The 21,767-nt window shown below is 42.1% G+C and overlaps 1 protein-coding gene across 1 annotated transcript in view; it reads right to left on the reverse strand.

Moving 5' to 3' along the window:
* COQ2 (coenzyme Q2, polyprenyltransferase) overlaps window positions 1–11,715 on the reverse strand; it is a 49,608-nt gene extending 37,893 nt beyond the window's left edge. Inside the window, exon 1 of the mRNA XM_072624024.1 lies at window positions 11,463–11,715. Coding sequence (XP_072480125.1) covers window positions 11,463–11,697 — 235 coding nt within the window. The 5' untranslated portion in view covers window positions 11,698–11,715. The remainder of the gene's footprint in view (window positions 1–11,462) is intronic.
* Between the last annotated feature and the right edge of the window lie 10,052 nt (window positions 11,716–21,767).

The raw sequence follows: 21,767 nt of genomic DNA on the forward strand, positions 1-21,767 counted from the left end.
CACAACAGGCTCAACAGGGAAACAAAGGTGGTTAATTTAAGAGGGAGGATAACACTGGGGAGCGTTCCATTTGAAAATTAAGATAAACTGAGAGACAATGGTCTGAGCATGGTCAATATGTTAGTTAAGCTAGCAATAACCAATAAATTGGGTCTGTGGCCTTTCAATAACCAAAGACTCTGAGGTAGGGCTTACTAGTTTTCATACAGTTTTGGGAAGCATTAAGCTGGGCAGGTGGGGAAGCTAATGTGGTTACTGGGTAAACAGTATCATGGCAGTGGGAACAACATGATTGCTTATATCGAGGTGGGACTGGAATATTAAATATGTTATAGGACCCATATGCATCTTGTAATCTTTGCTAGGAGATCAAAACTAGTGCTGTCTCCTTGGAAGAGATAGAAACTCCCCTAATTGCACAAGGACAGACAAAACAGATGATATATCTTTTGGAATGGTACCAAGTTAACTTGTGGGGCTTAAAGATGGCCTGGAAGTATCTCAGGGCTACTTGTATGAGAGATTAACTACTTTTCTTTTAATCATAACTTTAAACTAAATCAAAGGGAAAACTAAGTTAAGATACAGAATGGTAGCTTTAGGAAAATGCAGTTAATTACAAAAATCAATACAGCATAAGCCCAGTAACGTGGTATAATCAATACAGAAGAAATTTGAGGCAATATTAATTTTGATATGCTTGGGAGGGAATGGTTGTAAGCAAAACAAACTCCTTGATCCAGAAGAGAGGGGAAAAAGGGAAAATAATGAATCTAAGGGTATATCAATCTATTGGGGAATGGCTAAACAAAATATGGTATTGATGGGGTTTGGACTCTGGGGGCCTCCTTGAGCTCCCCTTGAGTCTTGCTTACTCAAATCTAATCTTCCCATTTGATCTGGCAGTCTCCCAAAGCCCATGGGCTTTTTATTATCATTGTGTCCAGTCTCTGTTGCACTCTTCACCCTTTGATCCTATTACCAGCCACTCCCATCAGGATCCTCCCTGGGTTTGATCTATCAAGACCATCCCTGGGACCCCGGACCTGACAACACTTGCTTCCATCCCAGGCCCTCCATTGTCTGATATCTCCCGATTGCCTCCAGCTGTTTCCAACCCTTGATCAGTCACCCCAGTTCCACTGAGGTCCTCCTTGAACTTCTTTTCCCATCACCCTAGACTACCAGACCATCCCCAGATCCCTCCCACAATCTTTTCTGTATTTAAGGTCCATCTTGCCTCCATGAAGGCACTCAGATTCAATCCAGCTCAGACTCTGTCTAGCTGAGATGGTATCTGGCCCGCTCGTGAATACAAGTGTTACAAATGCTTAGGCTCCTTAAGAGTCAACCTGCTGGGGATGGAAGCTCAATTCCATGTGGACAGTCTCGGGCGGGTAAAGGTGGGAACTTCTAAATCTTAGAGTTCTCATGAGGCCCCCCATAAAACACCAGGGAATCGAGGAGTGAGACTGAGCAATCTCGTGTATTTCCGCCTCTTCCCGTGAGAAACGTGATGGGAGGAGCATCCCCCTCGAGACTGTCCCGGATCTGGGCACACCTATTGTTATCTAACAGGCACGGTATTCAGGTGCAAACTACACGGCCGGAGAGCTTAATTACAGTCAGGAAAGCCTGAAGGCTCTCTTAGAGCGGAGGAGCCCTGACAGGACAGAAGGCTCCATTTTTCCTCTCTTCGCTCTCCCCTCCCCCTCTCTCCCCACTTACACTTCTGCTTCCAATCTCTTATTATAAGATCTTTGCCTCCTTGGGAGATTTTCTTTCTCCCTCCTAAGGAAGAGCTTCCCTTGCACATGTAACTGAGACCCTGAATAAAGCCTAACCCTTGTTCGACTCTGGAAAGTCTCTTCTCTCATACGTTTATCCGGTTTGGCCAGCTGAAGACCTGCGATAGAGGTAAGGTAAGACTCGGGTAGCCCTCAGGCCTCTAGGCCTGGCAGTAACCCAATATGACGAATCTTTAATAAACTTTGTCTTTCTTTGGCTTTAAGAAGGCTTGAGCTGAATTCATTTGAGCAGGACCCAGCATGTTGGTATTCTGGGGTCCCCAGCACCCCTGACCCTCAACAGTATGTTTATATAATGTAATATCATTCATAATAAAAAAAGACAAAAGAGACAATTTCAGGGAACCTTGGGAAATATGAACCGATGTAGACTGGAGTGAACAGAAGCAAGAGAATGGCAACACTATCCAGAAAAGCAACTTCTGAAAGACTCAAGGACCAAGGATGCGTCATCTTACCCACCTTCTGACAGACTGAGCAAGCACGATGCCTCCCAAGAATGCTGGCCACTGAAACATTTTAAAAGAGGCACAGTAAAGATGAGAAGTGCAAAGTCTAAAAGGAGGTTATGTACAAGAGGGGCAGTTTTAAAGGAATACAGAATATATTGTGTCCTTAAAAAAATGAAGCCAGTATGAAATGCAGTTCCATACACAATGCTCCTTTTGTGTTCTGCTGTGGAAGGAAAAAAAGATATAAGGAAAGCTAGAACCAGGGCATCTGCATGTGAGGAGGGAGAACATGTGGTGTGGTGTGAGAGATGTCATGGAGGTAGAAATGACAAGACTTTGCAAATGAACACATCAATGGCCTAAGGGCCAATGAAGAGTCAAGGATAATGGTGAGGTTGTGAACATGGGTCAATGAAATGGTAGCTGGAGAAGTCCAGAAAAGGGATGGGTTATGGGGAATAAGTTCTGTTCTGGACATGTCTGGTTAAAATGACTATGAAACGTCCAGTTTGAAATGTCCAGTTGGCAGTTGTGATGATTGTGCCAAGGAAAAGGGAAGTGAATAAACATTTATTACAGCACCTACTACGTGGTGATGGCTGTGCCAAGGAAAAGGGAAGTGAATAAACATTTATTACAGCACCTACTACGTGGTGATGGTTGTGCCAAGGAAAAGGGAAGTGAATAAACATTTATTACAGCACCTACTACGTGGTGATGGCTGTGCCAAGGAAAAGGGAAGTGAATAAACATTTATTACAGCACCTACTACGCGCTAGACAGAATGCTAAGTGCTTCTTAGGGATAGTACATCATTAGAACCTCACAATCATTAACTCTCTTAGCTAGGTGATATTATTATCTCCCTTTTTACAGCTGTGGAAACTGAGGCAGATACAGGTTAAGTACCATGCCCATGGAGACATAGCTAGTAAGTGTCTGAGGCCAGATTTTAACTCAGCCTCCCTAACTCTAGGCCCAGTCATTATCCACTGTGCCACCTAGCTGCCCCAATACTGGACTCAATTTACAAATACTGCCAATTAAGTGCAGGCGGGTCAGCAGTTACAGACCCAAATGGATTCATTCTAGGTGAGAGCAGCCAAGGCTTCTAAATGAGCCAAACTGATCCACTCGATTAGGAGTGGAATTGAAAACTGATTTTTAATTCTATTTTGTTAAGACTTAACCAAGCTAGATTTAATAACTCCCTTGTGGCTGTCAGTTTTACACAGGTAAGCTCAAGTCAACTGAATCGCAATGCCATTCTTGTGACTCAGGTAAATTCAGGCCACAGTCCAAGTCTTATCTTGTACCTAGCACCTCCACCATAGAATTAAAACTTGTATTTCCACCTTAGTAACTTCAACACCACCCACATTCCGAGGCAACCAGAATTGCCTACAGGTCAGTCTCAACGATCTAAAATGCAGCAGACTAATGCCATAGCCTGCAGGCTGATTTTATCACTTGAGGACTATTGGGGAGAAGCTGAGATGACATTTATCCAACCTCTTCATTGAAATGCCCACCATTGGAGATTGTTTTACCTTGGCTTGTGACCTATCCTTGTTTGTGATTACAGGAGTTTTAGAAGGGCAGGTCCAAAAACTCTAATATGAAAATAATATTGGAAAGGTTTTTTTTTTTTTGCCTTTGATAATGTTTAATATAAAATTTTGGAATAATCTCTTTGTTCTCTCTGAAGAAAACTCAGAGAATGCCTCTTCCTATGTCAACAAAAGCCTGCCAAGGCTGACTTAACATTCCTTAAGTGACCTTTAACCTAAGACACTATCTTGAATAATGGGACGTTTTCCATATCTTAATATTTGCAGACATATACTATGTTATGGCATGTTAATGGTAAAGAAAACACAGACATCTTAGGTCGTAATTTCTATTGAACTTTGTTTACCCTTTCCTATGTCAGTTATCTGTTTAGGGCAGGAAGCCTGCCACTTACTAGTGGTGGGATTTCCTTACCACCTGGGACATATGTTTACCCAGCTTGGAATCTCAAGACTTGACTGACATTGCTTTGTTAATTGTCCTGTCTTACTGAATTTATGATTTGTTCAACTAGGAGAGTTCCTTTCTCACGGCAAAATGTATATAAGCCAGAAGATTTCTGCACTGGGTAGCCAGAACATTTCTGGCTCCATAATGCATTATGTTACCGTTGTCTTTAACAGGGAATTGATTAATTAATTAATTAAATCATAAAATGTATGCATTTAGCCTGCTGCCTTTTCTTTAACCAAGTTTTCAGGTCAACACCTTCTGGCCAATCAGAAGAAGCCACACCTATGTTGTTATAGATTTTATTCCTTCACCCTGTTCTAGTTTGTCCTCCATCCTAGAAGAAGACCATGGTGGCAGGGAAGTGATGCCATGACATGACATGAACTGAATTGAAGTGAGGCAGGGCTGTGCACAGTCACCAGCCTCACCCTCTCCTCTGGAGCGATCTGGATCTGATACATATCAAGAAGGCTGGAGATGGCCCTGGATGCAGTCACCAAAAAAGACCCGGCCCTCCCTCACTGGGGTCTCTGACCCCATTTATTGGCCAGCCTAGCTAATAAAGGGATCTGGACAGGGGTGTTCCAAAGAAACTCTCCCCTGTAGATTCTCAGACTTGGATTCAAATTGTATGGGCTTTTATGATACTGATGATGAACCAGCAAAGGAGACAGAGGAGTGGTTAATCATGTTGTATGGGATGGCAAGACCCCTACTCACATTGACTACTCAGAGGCATCTCAAGGTAAAAACAGAAAATCTCCTTTATTTTCTTCTCTCTAAAAACCAGGTGGTCCCTTCACCAGCAAAGCTGGAGTAGGGAGGCGCTTTACAGAAGCAGAATGGCACTTTATATAGACCCTGACATGAAAATCCCCCTCCCATCACTGACCATTATTCTCATTGGCTGAGAAGCAAGGTCTTACATTCTAGGCGTGAAATCTAACCAATCCCTTTTGAAACCCAGTTCAAATTTCCCACTCATGGACATTACAAAGCCCGTGAAAATACACTTCATTATATGCAAACTAGGCATTGAGGAGTTAGTGAGTCATATCAATCACTCATCCTAAAGCAAGACACAGCCTTATATGGAAATCACCTGACCCTGGAGGAATGGAAACCTGGGTCCAAGGTCTCCTCCACTCCAGGGAGAAGGCTCCACATTCCTGAGAAGTCTTCACTAAATCTGTTCCCATTCAATGTAGAAGGAGAACCAGGAGAGAACAGTATCACAGAAACCTTGAGAAGGGAGATTATCCAGGAGAAGAGGGTAGTCCAACCCTTCAGAGGGGCAAGAAGAATAAACATTGAGAAAAGGCACCACATTCGATAATTGAGAGATCCACCAGTAACTTTGGAGAGAACAATTTCAGTTGAGTGATTGAGTTGGATCTCCAATAGATACATTTTGATACTTGGTAATTTTAATGCAAAGGTGGGCACAGCGTAGGGAAATGAAAAATATGTTGGAAAACATGGATTAACAATTAGAAAGGAGAGACTCCAAAGTCTTCAGACTACAGAGAAGCATTATACCTAACCATTATTTTGGATGACATCCTTTATTCTACTTCTGTTTCCTGATTCCAGATTTGTTAGGTAATGTGGCCTGATAACACCTAGAATGTGCCTCTTCACTTCCTTCTGGGAAATACTTTTCATTCTTCAAAGAATATAGTGTTCCATGACTTCCAGCTGCTGGCAGAATATTGGTTCAGGGATACATTAAAAGAGCATTGCATTTTCTCAAAGGCAATCCAGCCTGCTTTTCTCTTCTTCCTCCCATATAATTCTAGGACAAAACTGCCCACGTAAGAGTGTCTTTCCAAGGTATGTATGTTTATGGGTGAGTCCCATAGATCGCCCATTTAAATGCATGGCACAAGCTGGATGTGTGGCATTCTTCATACACTTGTTTCTTCCTTTATGGATGGTGTGACTGAATCTACAATTAATTAGTCTGTCCTGACACTCAGTTTTTGCAGACCAGCAGGGCATTGGGATGGGCTGTATCTTGCCAATTCAAGCCCAAACTATTTTAAAATCCAAAACTAGGCAAAGGGTCAGGAATGTGGCCAAATCAGAGGCAGATATGGCCCTGCCACAACCTGTAGACTTGATATATGTCTCCAGGTCATCCAACATGATGAAAAGACCAGGATTTAACCTGGAAACTATAGCCTGCCAATCCCTACTGGGCCTCGTTATTACAATGTCCCTTATTTCCATGACATAAAACTTCCTTACAGGCTTTAGAGCATCTCTCTATAGAAAGAGTTAGGCAAGAAATGAGGGAGAATCCCTACTAGTGGTAGGCATGAGGCAGCAGCCTAAACAGGGAACCAGATTTCTGAAACCATGGAATAATCCAGCAGAGCTGAAGTTGCAGCCATGACTAGGTCGGGGAAAGCTCATGCACATCCTGGCCCCCCTGCCAGGCTAGAAAGTTCATCCAAATACTCACTGCTATTTTTCTGGGAAGGCTTTCCTCTGAGAGGAGAACTTCTCCAAAAGAAGAGAGAAAGCAGCACAACGATGCTTGGGAATAAAAAAAAGCTGGGAAAGGCTGCCCAAGAAATACCTTCCATTGGAGATTGTTATGTTAGTGAAGTATCTGTATAAAGAAAGGGAGGGGCCCTCGAGTCTGAGATGCCCATGGAAGAGAACCGCAGGAGGGCTCACTTCATGAAGCAGCAGCCCCTGGGGAAGCAGCAAGGTCAGGAGTCAGACAAAGTGAACACCTGCTTTGCTACTGCACCCTGAACACCACAGGACCTTTCTATCTGGCTTGCAGCTGAAACTTCCTTGAAATCCAGAGGGCACAGGAATGGGCCATGGGTCCTGGAAGTTCTGAGTTTGATACTTAGCTAGCTGTGTGATCGTGGGCAAGTTGCTTAACCCGTCTGCCTCAGTTTCCTCAAGCCCGTCTGCCTCAGTTGGCTCAACTGTAAAATGGGGATGATAATTACAGCTCCTACCTTGCTGTCATGAAGATCAAATGAGACAATATTGGTAAAGTGTTTAGCACTTCCTAGCTGGGCAGGTCACTTAACCCCGTCTGCCTCAGTTTCCTCATCTGTAAAATGGGCTGGAATATCTCTGCCAAGGAAATCCCAAATGGGGTCCTGAAGAGTCAGACATGCCTGAACAACAATACATTGTTATTATGTACTGTCTCCCCATGGGAATGGGAGCTCCTGGAGAGCAGGCAGGGGCTGTCTTACTTACCTATTTGTTTCTCCAGTGCTTTGGATGGAGTAAGAACTTACTAAATGCTTCATTCACTTCACTCATCTTACTGCCAGTCCCTCAACTTTTAAACCTGGGCCAGACTGAAGGATCAATTGGGCAACACCTTCCCCCCACTCCTAACTAACTTATTCCTCACCAGGCTATGCAGTTACTTACACTTCTCCAGGGTCAAGGTCCATTATCCCTTCCTCCACTGCCAAGCCCTTCTTGGCTTTTGGGGAGGTGATTTACCCACTTACTGTCCAGAGGAAAGGTATACTTGAAATTGGCAGGAAATATTCTGAATTTTTCCTGCATCTCATTCAATATTAGGCCTATGGCTCCAGACAGAACCAGGCAAGGGACAGAACAATGAATAGTAATGCATCTACATCCCCACAGCTGATACTAAGAAAGCATTCAAGTGGAAAAATGACCCCATTCAGTAAGCTAAGGATCAATGTATATAGATTCTTCATGCACAAGGAAATCAGCCCATTTAGCAAATGGAAGGGTCCACAAAAGCTGGACTTCGAATAAAGCCCATTCCAAGGCTTGATGAGGCCCAGTGCCTGAGAATGATAAACCAAATAAAAACGCCATATGGTACTATGGGATTTAACTTATCCTGCACAATACTGGAGGCAAAATGGGTCCCTTGTTCAGAGAAAGCGAAGGGAAGGTGGCTGGAAGGAAGGGGTCTATCTATAGCATTATTCCATTTGGCCAAAGAATTATACTGGGGTTTCTGAGTGTGTTGACATGGCCTGTCTGATTATAAAGCCCAGCTGCCTGCATTAACAAAGGTCCACCTTCCACAGAAGGAGTTAGAATGATCTAACCATAAAGCTTCCAGAACCCCAGCTACTTGGCAAGGGCCCATAAGGCCCAAGGTCCAAGGATCTGTATGAATGATGACTCAGCCTCACAGGGAGCCGCAAGCTCAGCTCACCAAAATGGCCCAAGTTCTCCACTCTACAGAGACACAATGAACCTGACCGAGGGGGGCAGAGGACAAGCAGCAGAGGGGGACCTGACTCCCAAAATGAGAAAAGCACAAACAAACCAGGCAGCAGGGCCACCTGAAGTGTCTGCATCCTCATGAGGAAGCACCCGAGTGGCCAGGGCAGACAGTGGGGAGGGTGGTAGGAAAGGCATCTGTTTTTGGAGGTTGGGCTCATTTGCCTTGTAGGAGACAGAGAAATTATTCTCAAGGTCATCACTGGTTTGTTTTCCTTGTCTCCTGAGACATGAAAAATTCAGTCAAAGAGGAACTGGAAGTCCTACTGCCCAGTGGGAACACCTTCCTTACCTAGCAAGACAGGCTGCCAAGGTAAATGGATGGTGAAGAGGCAGAGGCATTTTATCTAAAGTACTATATTTTAAATCTTAGACTCGTATCCTTTGTTACCATCTCATGATTAAATGTGCTTTTACTACATCTTATGATCCACAAAAGGTTCACTGCCTGAATCACTGCCTAGCTCAGAATAGTGGAGAAGGGGCCCAACGCACACATCACCTTTGGGGAGATAAATAGTGGAAGTGCTGGTACCCATCATCCCAGGCTTGGCACGTTTCTAGGCCCTGGGGTCCCCAGAGATAGGATGCTGCCTGATTTTTAACATGTGGGACAGTCTGGGCAAATCCAGGGACTGCCAGTGAACTGTAATGGCCTAGGATGCTATAGTCCAAACCAGAACTACTTTTCCCCTCTCAACCCAACAAATCCATCCTCAGTATCAGTTCAGGCTGGTTTATGATATCCACCTTTATCCAGATCGTGATCTTTGTCTCCTAGGCTGTAGCTTCCCTCAAACCTTCTGCCTCTTCAGGGGTTCCATGCTCACCTGAGTGGGGCCACAAGGGATGATGGTCACCTCCTAAAATGGTTACTGTATGTGGTTTATCCTTTTTCTTGAAGAGGACCACAAAGGATGGTGATGCCACAACTTACAAATGAATTGGATTTAAGTGAGGAGAAGGAGGAGGAGCTGAGTTGCCCAAAGTGAGAACTCTGAAGACCTTAGCTTGATAACGCCAAGATCCCTCACTGCATCTTGGGCCATCTCTATTTGTCCTGATCTCTATCTGGCCACTGGACCCACATGGCTCTGGAGCAGAAAGTGAGGCTGGTGACTTTGTACAGCCCTCCATCCCTTAAATCCAATTCTATTCCAAGTCATGGCATCATCTTCCAAGCACAAACCACAATTCTAAAGTGAACAATCAAATTGGAATTAACTAAAGTCACTTTCAAATGGACCACCCAAATGCCACTGATTAATTGGCCTCTGTCCACACATCAAGGTTTCCTTTTGTCTCACTCGGTTCAATTCACCAGCCAGCTTCTTAACAGCCATTAGCAATGGCTAAAGTGTGGTCCAGTGCATTCCTCCTTAGCTGGACCCAGCAGGCCAACCCCTCTGACTTCATAGGAGTCTCCAAACTCAGCCCATTAGTGGAGTACATTCCACAGAGCCCACAATTCCTACACTCCCAAATAAAAGAGACCAATTCTGAGACACACATTTGACTCGAGTTTGCCATCCATGTTTGCTAAACTAACATTCAGCAAGTTTATTCATTTACAAGTGCAATTTTCCAAATGAAAAGTTTTCTCCAGGTGATGTTTTCCTCCTAAGGGGATACACCCAGGTGAATCACAACAGCACCTATGGGAATTAGGAAGTCTGTATGGTCCAAAGAGCTATACTTCCTTCTCAATATGGATTTATAGCATTCACTAAAAAGCTGCTTTTAATGCATTTAGCCTACCCCTATTTCAGGTCTCCATAATAATAAAAGCTAGCATTTCTATAGTACCTTAAGATTTACAAAGTGCTTTAAAAATATTATCCCATTTTATCCTCAGCACTACCCTGGGTGGTAGGCACCACTGTTATCTCCATTTTACAGATGAGGAAACTGAGGCAAACACTGGTGAAGTGACAAGCTCAGATGGGCAGCTAAATGGTTCAATAGATAGAGCTCAGGACCTGGAATCAGGACTCATCTTACTGAGTTCAAATCTGACCTCAGACACTTACTGGGCAACTCCCTTAACCCTGTTTGCCTCAGTTTCCTCATCTGTAAAATGAGCTGGAGATGGAAACAGCAAATCACTCCAGTATCTCTGCCAAGAAAACCCCAAATGGGGTCACCGAAGAGTGAGACAGGACTAAACAACAACCATGTGACTTATGCAGTCACAAAACTAATAAGTGCCTGAGGCTGGATTTGAACTCAGGTCTTCCTGACTCCAGGTCCAGCACTTTCCATTCAATACCACGTGGTTTGGTCACCCCCTTAGGACCCAAGGAGTAGACAGAAGAAGTAATATCTAAGAAAATATCCACCGGTCCTTAAAGCTGCACTGGCCAATCCTGTTTCCCTCAGCTTTTCAGGAGCCACATTGACAACCTGAAACTTAAATCCACTTTTGCGGCATCACTGATATGAAATTCCCCTCAAGCTAACGGAAGCCCCTCCCTCTTGGCACCACAATTCTCCACATTTACTAAGCCTGTAATGCTACCTATCTCCTAAACCCAACTCCAAAGGTCACATGAGACCTTTCCTAATCCCCCCAGCCTTCCTCCGTGAAACCCTAACCCTAATCCATCCAAGGACAAAGCACTTTCTTTGGTAATTTCTATTTCGCGAGTCTTATAAAGACGTTGCCTCTTACAGCTCTTTGTAGCTAATCCCTGTCCTTTAAGGTCAACTTCACCACGGGGAGATGCCAAGATCAGTCTCAATGTTCAGCTCTGGTCAATTTCCCCGGTTGTCACTATACAACAGCCTCTCGCTCCACGATAGGCTCGCTCCCCTCGCTCCTCTCCTCTCCGTTGGGCAGCGCCGCTGCCACTCCAGCAGGGATCAGCCAATCATGGCTCTCCCCCTCCGCGCGCTCCCGCCCTCCCCCCCCCCCCCCACTCACCGATGGGCTTGTCCAGCCGCATGAGGCGCAGATAGGGCTGCAGGGGGCGGGGCGCCGCGGACACGATGGCGGCCGCAGACAGGCTGAGCGGGCGCCCGCGGCTGGGCCCGGGGACGGGCGGGGGAGGGCGGCCGAGGCTCGTGGCGGCGCAGGACGCGCGCACGACCAGCGTCTGCCGCCGCCGCAGCCCCGCCAGGACTCCCCGGGCCAGTCCGAGGCGGCCCGAGGCCATCATGGCGAGCGTGCGGCCGCCCCGGAGCCCTAGCGGCGCATGACGTCAGAGGACGTGGTCAGGCCGGAGGGCGCCTGCGCATCGCGGCTCCCGCTGCCACGTGCCCGGGTGCTGGCCGTCATCCTCCCAGGGGATGACCCTCCCTCGCTGCCGCCGGCTCCAAGTCCCCTGCAGGATCATCCGAATCATTAGACTGCCCTGTTTGGCATGAAGAAAACCTTCCCCGCCCGTGGCCAGACTGGCCATTCACGCATCACCCTCCATCTCCTTCCTCCCCGCCTTTGTCCCCCAGGCCTGCAGTGCACCCCGCCTCACTTCCGTCTCTCTTGCATTCTTTAGTGTCATCGGAAACTCCTGCAGGAAGGGCACAGACTGCAGTTTCCTGCTGACATTCAGACAGTGCCAAGCTTCCCTTCAGGGTATTTGTAAAAGATGTTGTACATGGAGCAACACTCCTGAAAAAACAGTTTGGAATTGTGCAAGTGTGGCTGCTGAGTTGTACATCCTCTTTGACCAAGAGATTCCTAAGAAAGGACTGACTAAGACCCGTCTGCCAAAAAAAAACTTCATAGGAGCTGCTTTATTTATAACTTTTTAAAAGCTAGAAATAAATATGAAAATATTCTGAGACTAGGGGATGAGTGAACATATTATGGCATATGCAAATAATTGTAGTGGTGACCCCATATGGGGTTTTCTTGGCAAAGATACTGGAGTGATTTGCCATTTCCTTCCCTACCTCATTTTACAAATGAGGAAACTGAGGCAAACAGGGCTAAGTGACTTGCCCAGTGTCACACAGCTAGTATCTGAGGCTGGATTTGAACTTAGATGTTACCTGACTCCAAGTCTGGTGTTCTATCCACTGTACCACCCAGCTGCTGTATACATGGTAAATACTTAATGAACCTTTTATTAATTCATTCAGGTCTATTCTATCACTTCTGAAGGTTCTCAGATACCCTAAGGGGGTTGGGAGATCTCTTTTCTCTGCTCCTGGTTTAAGCCCACAGTGTTCTTTCCATTTTAAGGGCTCAGTGACTAGCACCCCAGTTCTTTTTAGTCATTTATCATCAGCTTTTTTTTTAGTATTTTATTTTTCCCCATTGACATGTAAAAACTATTTTAAACATTTTATTTTTAAAACTTTGAGTTCCAAATTCTCTCCCTTCCTCCCTCCCCACCCCACTCCCATTGAGAAGGCAAGCAATTCACTATAGGTTATGCATGTGTAGTCATGCAAAACATCAACCTGAAGGAATATTCACTTCACAGATATAGCAAGAAAAAAAACACAAACATTTCCTCTAAAACCTCAATCTGACAGAAGAGAGGAGGGCACAGAAGGTTAGGCTCCAAACAGCTCGGTTCCTCCATAGAAGGAGTCCCCCCAGATGTAGCATAGCTGATGTATGGATCCTTCCACTGGCCTGCAGTCCTGCATGCGTTCTCCTGAAGATTACTCCTTGTTCCCTGGGTCATCAACAAACTTGGACAATGCTCTGATCCCTGCTCTTCTGGTGGCTTGCTCCCAAGATTGGAGACTGCTTCTTTCATTGGACGCCAGGAGCAAAGAAAGAAGTCACTAAGATCCAAGAGCCTGCAGAAATGAATCAGGCAAAGGGCCCCTAGTGAAGTTGATAAGCCTTTTGAACACCTCCACAACCAATCCTCTTAGGTGAACTAGGTATGGAGTGTTCTTTCTGAGATACTTCCCTTGCCAATCTGCAGGAAACAGTCCCTTGGATTCCCTGGCAGCATCTTCCATATGGAGATACCATTAACAAGCTGATGGGCTCTTCACATGTACCCATCACAGAGGAAATCAATACCTCATTATTTTATAAGTTACTGACTCCTTTGTTTGTTATGAACACTTTGGTTAATGGGGGAGAAAAAAAATTTGTGTATGGATTACTCATAGAATTAGATTGAAAAGAAATTTAGCCTCTTAAATAAAAATATTGAGAGATGTAAACTGTCTTAAGGACCTGAGAATAAACTTCCTCTTAGATCGGTGAACTGTTTGAAGGCAAAGCATTGTTTGAATTATAGATGATTGACTGCTGGAATTTGTGGTCTACCATTTAGCAGTGGCTAAAGCACTGGGCCCAGAGTCAAGAAAGCTTGAGTTCATATCTGGCCTCAAACACTAACTAGCGGTGTGGCCCTGGGCAAGTCACTTAGCCCTGTTTGCCTCAGTTTCCTCACCTGTAAAATAAGCTGGAGAAGGAAATGGCAAACCACATCAGTATCTTTGGCAAGAAAACCCCAAATGGCATCATGAAGAGTCAGACACCACTGAGCAACCATTCAGTTGTCAATGTCTGTTTTCAAAGTTTTAAGATTATAATTGAGAAATTATAAGTGAAATGAAAGTTTGAGGACTTTGGGACAATTATGTAAGAATCTGGCAGAAAAGAGGAATTTTTTGAGTTATGAGGAGGCTCTGATTTGAGACATTAGTATAGTAGAGAAGCAATTCAATTGTTGCTAGACTATTGTTTCTCTGGATTAGGATCCTCTTTACCTAGAGATTTCAAGCTTTGGTAGGGAAAGACAGACATGACTCTTTTTCACCTAATAGCTAGAAGGAGGCATTTATAGAGTAATACTCTGGAAGGTGGAGGGGACACATATCCTATACAACAGAATAAAATAAAGTGCAACTATGGTGAGGTCACAAGGAAACAACTAATAGAAATGGAGTGTGTTCATCCTTCATTGATGAAGAAGACCATGCCATCAGAGAACTGATGACATGACTTGCACTTGACTTTGTTTTGAGTGGGGGAGGGCTGTGCAGGTCACCAGCCTCACTTCTCCTTCAGAGCCATTTGAATCCAGCGACCAGATATTCACCAGGATGACTGGAGATGACCAGGATGAGGCATTTAGGGTTAAGTGACTTGCCAAAGGTCACACAGCTAGTGAGTGTCAAGTGTCTGAGGTGAGATTTGAACTCAGGTTCTCCTGACTCCTGCACTGGTGCTCTATCCACTGCACCACCTAGCTGCCCCTATAGAAATGGAGTATAGAGAGGAGAAAGAAACAAGTCAAGAATATTTATGGAGGAAGTGCTATTTGATGATCTCTCTACTAAACTCTTTCTGGTGCTATAAGAAATAATGAGTAGGATACTTTCAGAAAAACCTGGGAAGATTTACATGAACTGATGCAAACTGAAGTGAGCAGAACCAGGAGTACAATGTACACAGTAACTGCAATATTGTATGATGAAGAATTGTGAATGACTTAGAATACACTGATCTAAAACAATTCCACAGGACTCATGATGAAAAATGCTATCTCGCTCCAGAGAAAGAACTATTGAAATCTGAATGCAAATTGAAGCATACTTTTAAAACTTTATTATTCTTGGTTTTTTTAATCTGTGTTTTCTTTTGCAACATGACTCATATTCCATGACAACACATACATACATTATATTAAATTGCTTGTTTTCTTAAGGAGGGAGGAGAGAAAGAAGCGAGGGAGAGAATTTGGAACTCAAAACTTACAAAAAGAAAGTTAAAAATTTTTGTGTACATGTAATTGAGAAAAATAAAATAAAAATTAACTTAAAAACTGTGTATGCATAGTAGGGAAGGAAAGAGAATAAACATTTATTATACTATGGGTCAGCACTTTGCCAATATTAGTTTAATTACTTCCTTGAGTGGGCATTGCACAATGATTGGAGATAATCTTTTCTTATCTTACTGAATCTTTTCTTACTGAATCTTACAGAATCTTTTTCTTGTCTTACTGACCCCTGGCTAGTAAAGATTAGACTTCTTTATAGCAGGGCTGTGAAGGAGTACAGATTTCCTTGTGGTACACTGATTTCTCTGCTGTACAACAAATACGAAAATAACATCTCTTCCTTTTTCCAAAGAACGTTATACATACTGACTACATGTGTCATATCTCTTTTATAATGAACTTGAGCAAAATTTTAGCAAAGCTATATACTACCTAACATTGTGATGATATATTGCTTCTCAAAGTTGTCCGTATATTGTTACATGTGCTTTTTTGGTTCTCCTCCAGTAGAATGTAATTTCTGCAAGAAGGAATTGTTTTATCCTTTGGTCTTGTATCCCCTGCAGCTAATACAGTTCTTGGCACGTGGTAGGTACTTCATAAACTTTTGTTGATTGAAAAGGAAAAGCTATGGTGGGGAGAGATAAGAAAGCAGCTAGATGAAGATAGAAGGAGGAGAACTGGAGCATAGAAGAGTTGGGGACAGAAGTCACAGGGAGGTGACAAGAGAAACTTATTAGGTCTAGACCAGTATCTAACACCATATACCAGGATAGGTTCCAAATGGGTACATGTCTTAGACAGAAAAGGTGACATCATAACCAAATTAGAGAAGCAAAGAAGAAATTACCTTTCTGATCTATGGATATTGTTGTTATCCAGACATTTCAATTGTTTATGACTCTTCCCCCATTTGGAATTTTCTTAGCAAAGATACTGGAGAGGTTTGCCATTTCCTTCTCTAGCTTATTTTACAGATAAGAAAACTGAGGCAAACAGGGCTAAGTGACTTGCCCAAGGTCACAGAGCTAGCAAGTGTCTGAGGTTGGATTTGAACTTAGGAGGATGTCTTCTTGTTTCCAAGTCCAGTGTTGCATCCATTGGGCTGTGCTGTTGTAGTCACTGTATTCATTGTTATCCTACTTCTATTTACTTCATTCTTTGTCATTCATACTACTAAGGATTCATGAAATGCTTTCATCATTTTTTATGGCACAGGATTGTTCCATTATATAAATATATTACAATTTGTTTAGCCATTCCCCAGTAGTCTAAGATATAATACGTGGTTGATACAATATAATAGATGAATATTAGGCCACTGGATCCAGATGGCTCTGGAGGAGAAAGTGAGGCTGGTGAACTTGCACAGCCCTTCCTCACTCAAATCAAAGTCAACTGCAAGTCACGTTATCATTTTCCTGATGTCATGGTCCTCTCCAAAATGAAGGACAAACACAGCCTGTGAGTACACCAAGCTGCCTGAATGGAGACCCAGGTAGTTGGGTAACTCAGTTCATCCTTTCCCTTTCCCTCTCCCTTTCTTTCTCCTCTCAAAAAGAAGGTAAATTTTGGTGACCAGAAGCTGCCCAATTAACGTGGGGTCTACTGGCTAGATTTCCTTCCTTCCTTCCTTCCTTCCTTCCTTCCTTCCTTCCTTCCTTCCTTCCTTCCTTCCTTCCTTCCTTCCTTCCATCCTTCCTTTCCTAAAATGTTAAACCCAATTCACTCTGAAGCCCATAGATTGGATCATAATAGGTCCCTGCCCAAGCTCCACTTATTTTTTTAGACCCTCCGGCCTTAGAGTGAATCTCAATGGTAACAGTTTCTCTTTGGAACAGCAACCTTGCCCTCCCAACTTGACTTTTTTTTCTTTTCCTAATTAAAGGGGCTGTCCCTTGACTACTTTTTATAGAGGCCTCACTCTAAGTGAGTGCCTGGAAAGGTCTTAGCTTAAAAGGTCCAGGGCCTCCCATTTCATCCTGGGCCATCTCCAGTCATCCTGATAAATATCAGGTCACTGGATCCAGATGGCTCAGGAGGAGAAAGTGAGGCTGGTGACCTAGCACAGCCCTCCCTCACTCCAATCAAAGTCAACTGCGAGTCATGTCATCATTTTTCTGATGTCACGGTCCTTTTCAAAAATGAAGGGCAAAACACAACAACAACACAATATCAGGCACTCCTTTAGTTTCCAGTTCTTTTTTTCCCCCTTTTAATTCCCTTTTCAGAACCAGGAAATTTTGTTTTGCTTGAGACTATTCCTCCCTTGGTATTTTCCCCTTTACTTATCTCCCTCTTTCCTTCCCCACTTGTTCTGCTATGGAGTGTAATGTATTTCTACACCAGACTCTTTGTATACAAGTTCAATTTTCCCTTTCATCCATTTCAGATATGAGTTAGGTTTATTCGATATCTACTTCCCCCTTTTCCTATAATTTTCTTCTTGGATACCCCACATAAAAGAAATGGTAAATTTTACCTCCTACTTTCTCCTTTCTGAACTATTCTCTTCTTCCATTCACCCTTCTTTCTCTTATTTCTCTTAAAATTCTCAGAACAGCACCAAGCCATCAGGATATCTACTTAGAACCTTTCAAGACATAAAGGTTCTGAAGGGACACCTGTTCCTTCTTTCCATTAGAATGTTAGCACTGCATAGGTATAGGGCTCTTTTCAATTGCTCAAATAAACATGTCTTTCTACGTTTTCTCTGGAATGTGCTAGCATTATTATATTCTACAAATCCAGGAATGAATTCAGATAAGTGTGTCTATTTTCAAATTACTTTAGAAATTCAAAATATCCTAACATACCAAGTCTCAAATGCTTTGCTATAGTTAAAATATCATTTTTATAAATGATTTAAGAGTGTTATGAACTATAGTGACTTGACAGTGGGGAGGGGAAACAATGTGGATAGGTTTATATCTATCCTGTCAGCTAGATTTTCTCTTTTGCTAAACAGAACCTTTATGTCTTGAAAGGTGTGAATAAGAAAAGCAGATGTCCTGATGGCTTGGCTCTGTTCTGAGAATTTTAAGAGAAATAAGAGAAAGAGCATAAATGGAAAGAGAGAAGAGTGAAGAAAGGAGAAAGGAGGAGGTAAAACTTGTCATTTCTTTTATGTGGGGTACCCAAGAAGAAAATTCTTTTGCTGAGTCAAGTCAATTAGCATTTATTATACACTTACTATACTCCAGGTACTGTGCCGAGGGCTGGGGATCTGAAGAAAAATAAGGCAAGAAATAGCCCCTGTTCTTAAGGATAATGGGGGAGAAACATGCAAACAACTATGTATAAATATGATATAAAAAGGATAAATTCGAGATAATCTCAGTGGAATTCTCAGAGGGAAGATTAAGGGTGAAGAGGACGGAAATGATATTAGAAAAATATATTCAAGAACTCATCTTTGAGCTTTACATTGGGAGCAGAAGCAATTTTTAACTTTTTAGCTATAGCGTATAACAAAGGATATTGGATTTCAAGTCACAATCCAGACTTAGACAGTGGCTTATGTAAGTTACTAAGTGTTAGCTTCTTCATCTGTAAATTGGAGGTGATACTTATATTACCTGTATCACAGGGTGGTGTTGAGGTTCAAATGGTACCTGTGAAGTACTTTGCAAAACTCTCCAAACTATAGGCATTATTATTAATAATAATTTCCCATCTAACCAATGCTATTCCAGGTATCAGTTGCTAAAGTTTAAGATATAATTTTTTAAAAATCTGCATTCCTACAAAGAAACTCTACAAGATATTTTAAATAGGTTGTACTTAAAATATAACTATGTATTGTAATAATTTATATTTTTAAATTTTATTTTAAAAATAGCTAGCATTTGTATCATACTGTAAGATTTGCGAAACACTCTAGATATGTCAACTTATTTAACCCTTACAACAACCTTGAAAGATAAGTGCTATTATTATCCTTATCTTAGAGGAGCAAACTGAATTGGAGAGAGGTTAAATGATTCACCCAGGATCACATGAGTCTGAGGATGGATTTATTTGAGGATAGATTTAGTTTTTTCTGACTCAAAATCCAATACTAATCCTAACCAACTGTGTCAGCTAGTTGCAAAAGCAGTTGTAACAGAAGATAATTTTTCTAGAGGTTTTAGACTTTATCAAAGTTCTTCACATGATTATATGAACCCTTTCAAAAATTATAAAAGTGACTAAAGAAGTAACAAAAATGTGAAACTAGTTCATTTAGAATAGTTTTTATTAAGAAAAAATAGAAGAAACAGATGACTGTCCAAGATGTGAGACATCTTTGAAATTTTTCATTAAAAAGAATTAAATTTGCTTTTTTTATGAGCAAAAATCGAGTCATTCTCCCTCCCACTCTACCCTAATTATAAAATAAAGAAAAAACTCCCTTTGCAAACATGTACAGTTAAGTAAAACACATTTCCACTTTGGCTATGTCCCAAAGAACCCCAGACAAAGCCAAAGTCTCATTCTACATCTGAGTCTCTTGACTCTCTATCAGGAGGTGGGGAGCATGTTTCATCATTAGTCCTCTATTATTATAGTTGGTTATTACAATGATCTAAGACTTAAGAATTTCAAAGTTTTTTGTCTTTATAATATGGTGTAATTGGGTAAATTGCTCCTGGTTCTTCTCATTTCATGCTGAATCTTAGTTGATACAAGTCTTTTCAAGTTTCTCTGAAACAATTCCCTTCATCATTTCTTATAGCACAATTATCACATTTATATGCCTTAATTTGTTCAGTCATTCCCCAATTGATGGATGCCCCCTCAGATTTCCATTCTTTGCCACCACAAAAAGATCTATAAATACTTGTTCACATCCTTAGTTTGCTTTGCTTTGCTTGATACTAATCACTCTCTTAATCCACCCTCTGTCTGATTCTTCTATCTCCCCTTTTCTTCCTATTTCCTTGTTGAGCAAAACGTATTTTTGTACCCTACTCTGTAGTTCTGTAGATTTCTTCCTTTGACCAGTTACAAGAGTGAAATTCAAGTTAGCAGTTTCCCCAACCTCTTCCTCTTTGTATAGACTTCATTTACACATCCCAAATTATGTGAGATAATTGCCCCCACTCATCCTTTAAATTTCTTCAGCCTAGTGAATTCCCCTTTCCCTCTCTTTCCATTCTTCTTTTAAGATCATCAAGGTATAATAGAACCACTCCCAGGTTTTATATCTAATTAGCCTTGTTCTATGGCCCTGGATGATGATAGGATTCAGAGGACACATGCAATATTTCCCCATATTAGAACATGATTTAGTCTCACTCAAGTTTGCCTTTTTAGTTTCTCAGCTCCTGTGTTCACATTTCAAAGTTTTGATGTAGCTTTGGTCTTTTCATTGGAAATGTTTGGAAGTCCTCTATTTCATTAAAGACCCATTCTTCATAATTATAATTATTGCAATCCCTGTAGGATTATACTCAGTTTTTCTGGGGAAGTGATTCTTGGCTGTGAGCTTATATCTTTTGTCTTCAGGAATATTGTACTCCAAAATTCTCCTTTCCTACATGATGGTGCCTGCTATGAGATAATATGTGCTGCAGCCTGGTATGTGAGCCTGACTGTGACTCCTTCATATTTTGAATTCTTTCTTTCTAGATGCTTGCAGTATTTTTTTTTATTTGACCTGGAAGTTTTGGGTTTTGGCTATAATAGGCCTGAAAGCTTTCATTTGGGGGTTTCTTTCAGGAGGTGACCAATGGATGCTTTCTATTTCTACCTTGGCTCTGATTCTAAAATATCTGGGCAGTTTTCTTTGATTATTTCTGGAAATATGATGTCTAGACTCTTTTTTTGGTTATAACTTTCAGATCATCTAGTGATTCTTAAATTTTTTCTCCTCAATCTGTTTTCCAGTTTCGTTGTTTTTGTTAGGAAATCCCTTACACTTTCTATCTTTTTTCTCCAGTCTTTAGACTTTGTTTTAAAATTTCTTGGCTCATGGCCTCATTATCTTATATTTGATCGATTCTGGTTTGGGGAGAGTTTGCTGCCTGGACGAGGTTTTGAACCTCTTGTGCCAAGCTGTTAATTCCTTTTCTAATTTTTTCTTTCTTCCCTAATTCTCATTTCTTTTTCATTTTTTCCCTTCAGCACTTTCTTTTCACTTATAAAAACATTTTAAAATTATTGCCTCATCTCTTCCAGGAATTCTAATTGAATTTACGTCAAAGCTGTATTTTGCTTTGATGGTTTGCTCATAGATATTTTGGAGTCATTATTTTCATCTAAGTATCTGTCTTGAGTGTCCTTGTCACTCTCATAACTTTTTATGATGGAATTCTTCTTTAGTTTGTTCATTTTTCTAGCCTGCTCCTTGAGTTTGGACTTTATTTTAAGGTCAGACTCTGTGTACTTCTGGGGAAAGGTCTGGACTGGTCCTACTATTGTGATTTTTGGGGATACTGAGTGCTGTGTTACTCCAGGTATTTCAGTGCTCCAAAAGTGGTCTGATCCGGTCCAAAGTCTGCTTGCTTCCTCCACCGCACCCCCAACTCTGTAATTTTCTCATT

This window comes from Notamacropus eugenii, chromosome 7, assembly GCF_028372415.1.
Source record: "Notamacropus eugenii isolate mMacEug1 chromosome 7, mMacEug1.pri_v2, whole genome shotgun sequence".
Taxonomy (NCBI): domain Eukaryota; kingdom Metazoa; phylum Chordata; class Mammalia; order Diprotodontia; family Macropodidae; genus Notamacropus; species Notamacropus eugenii.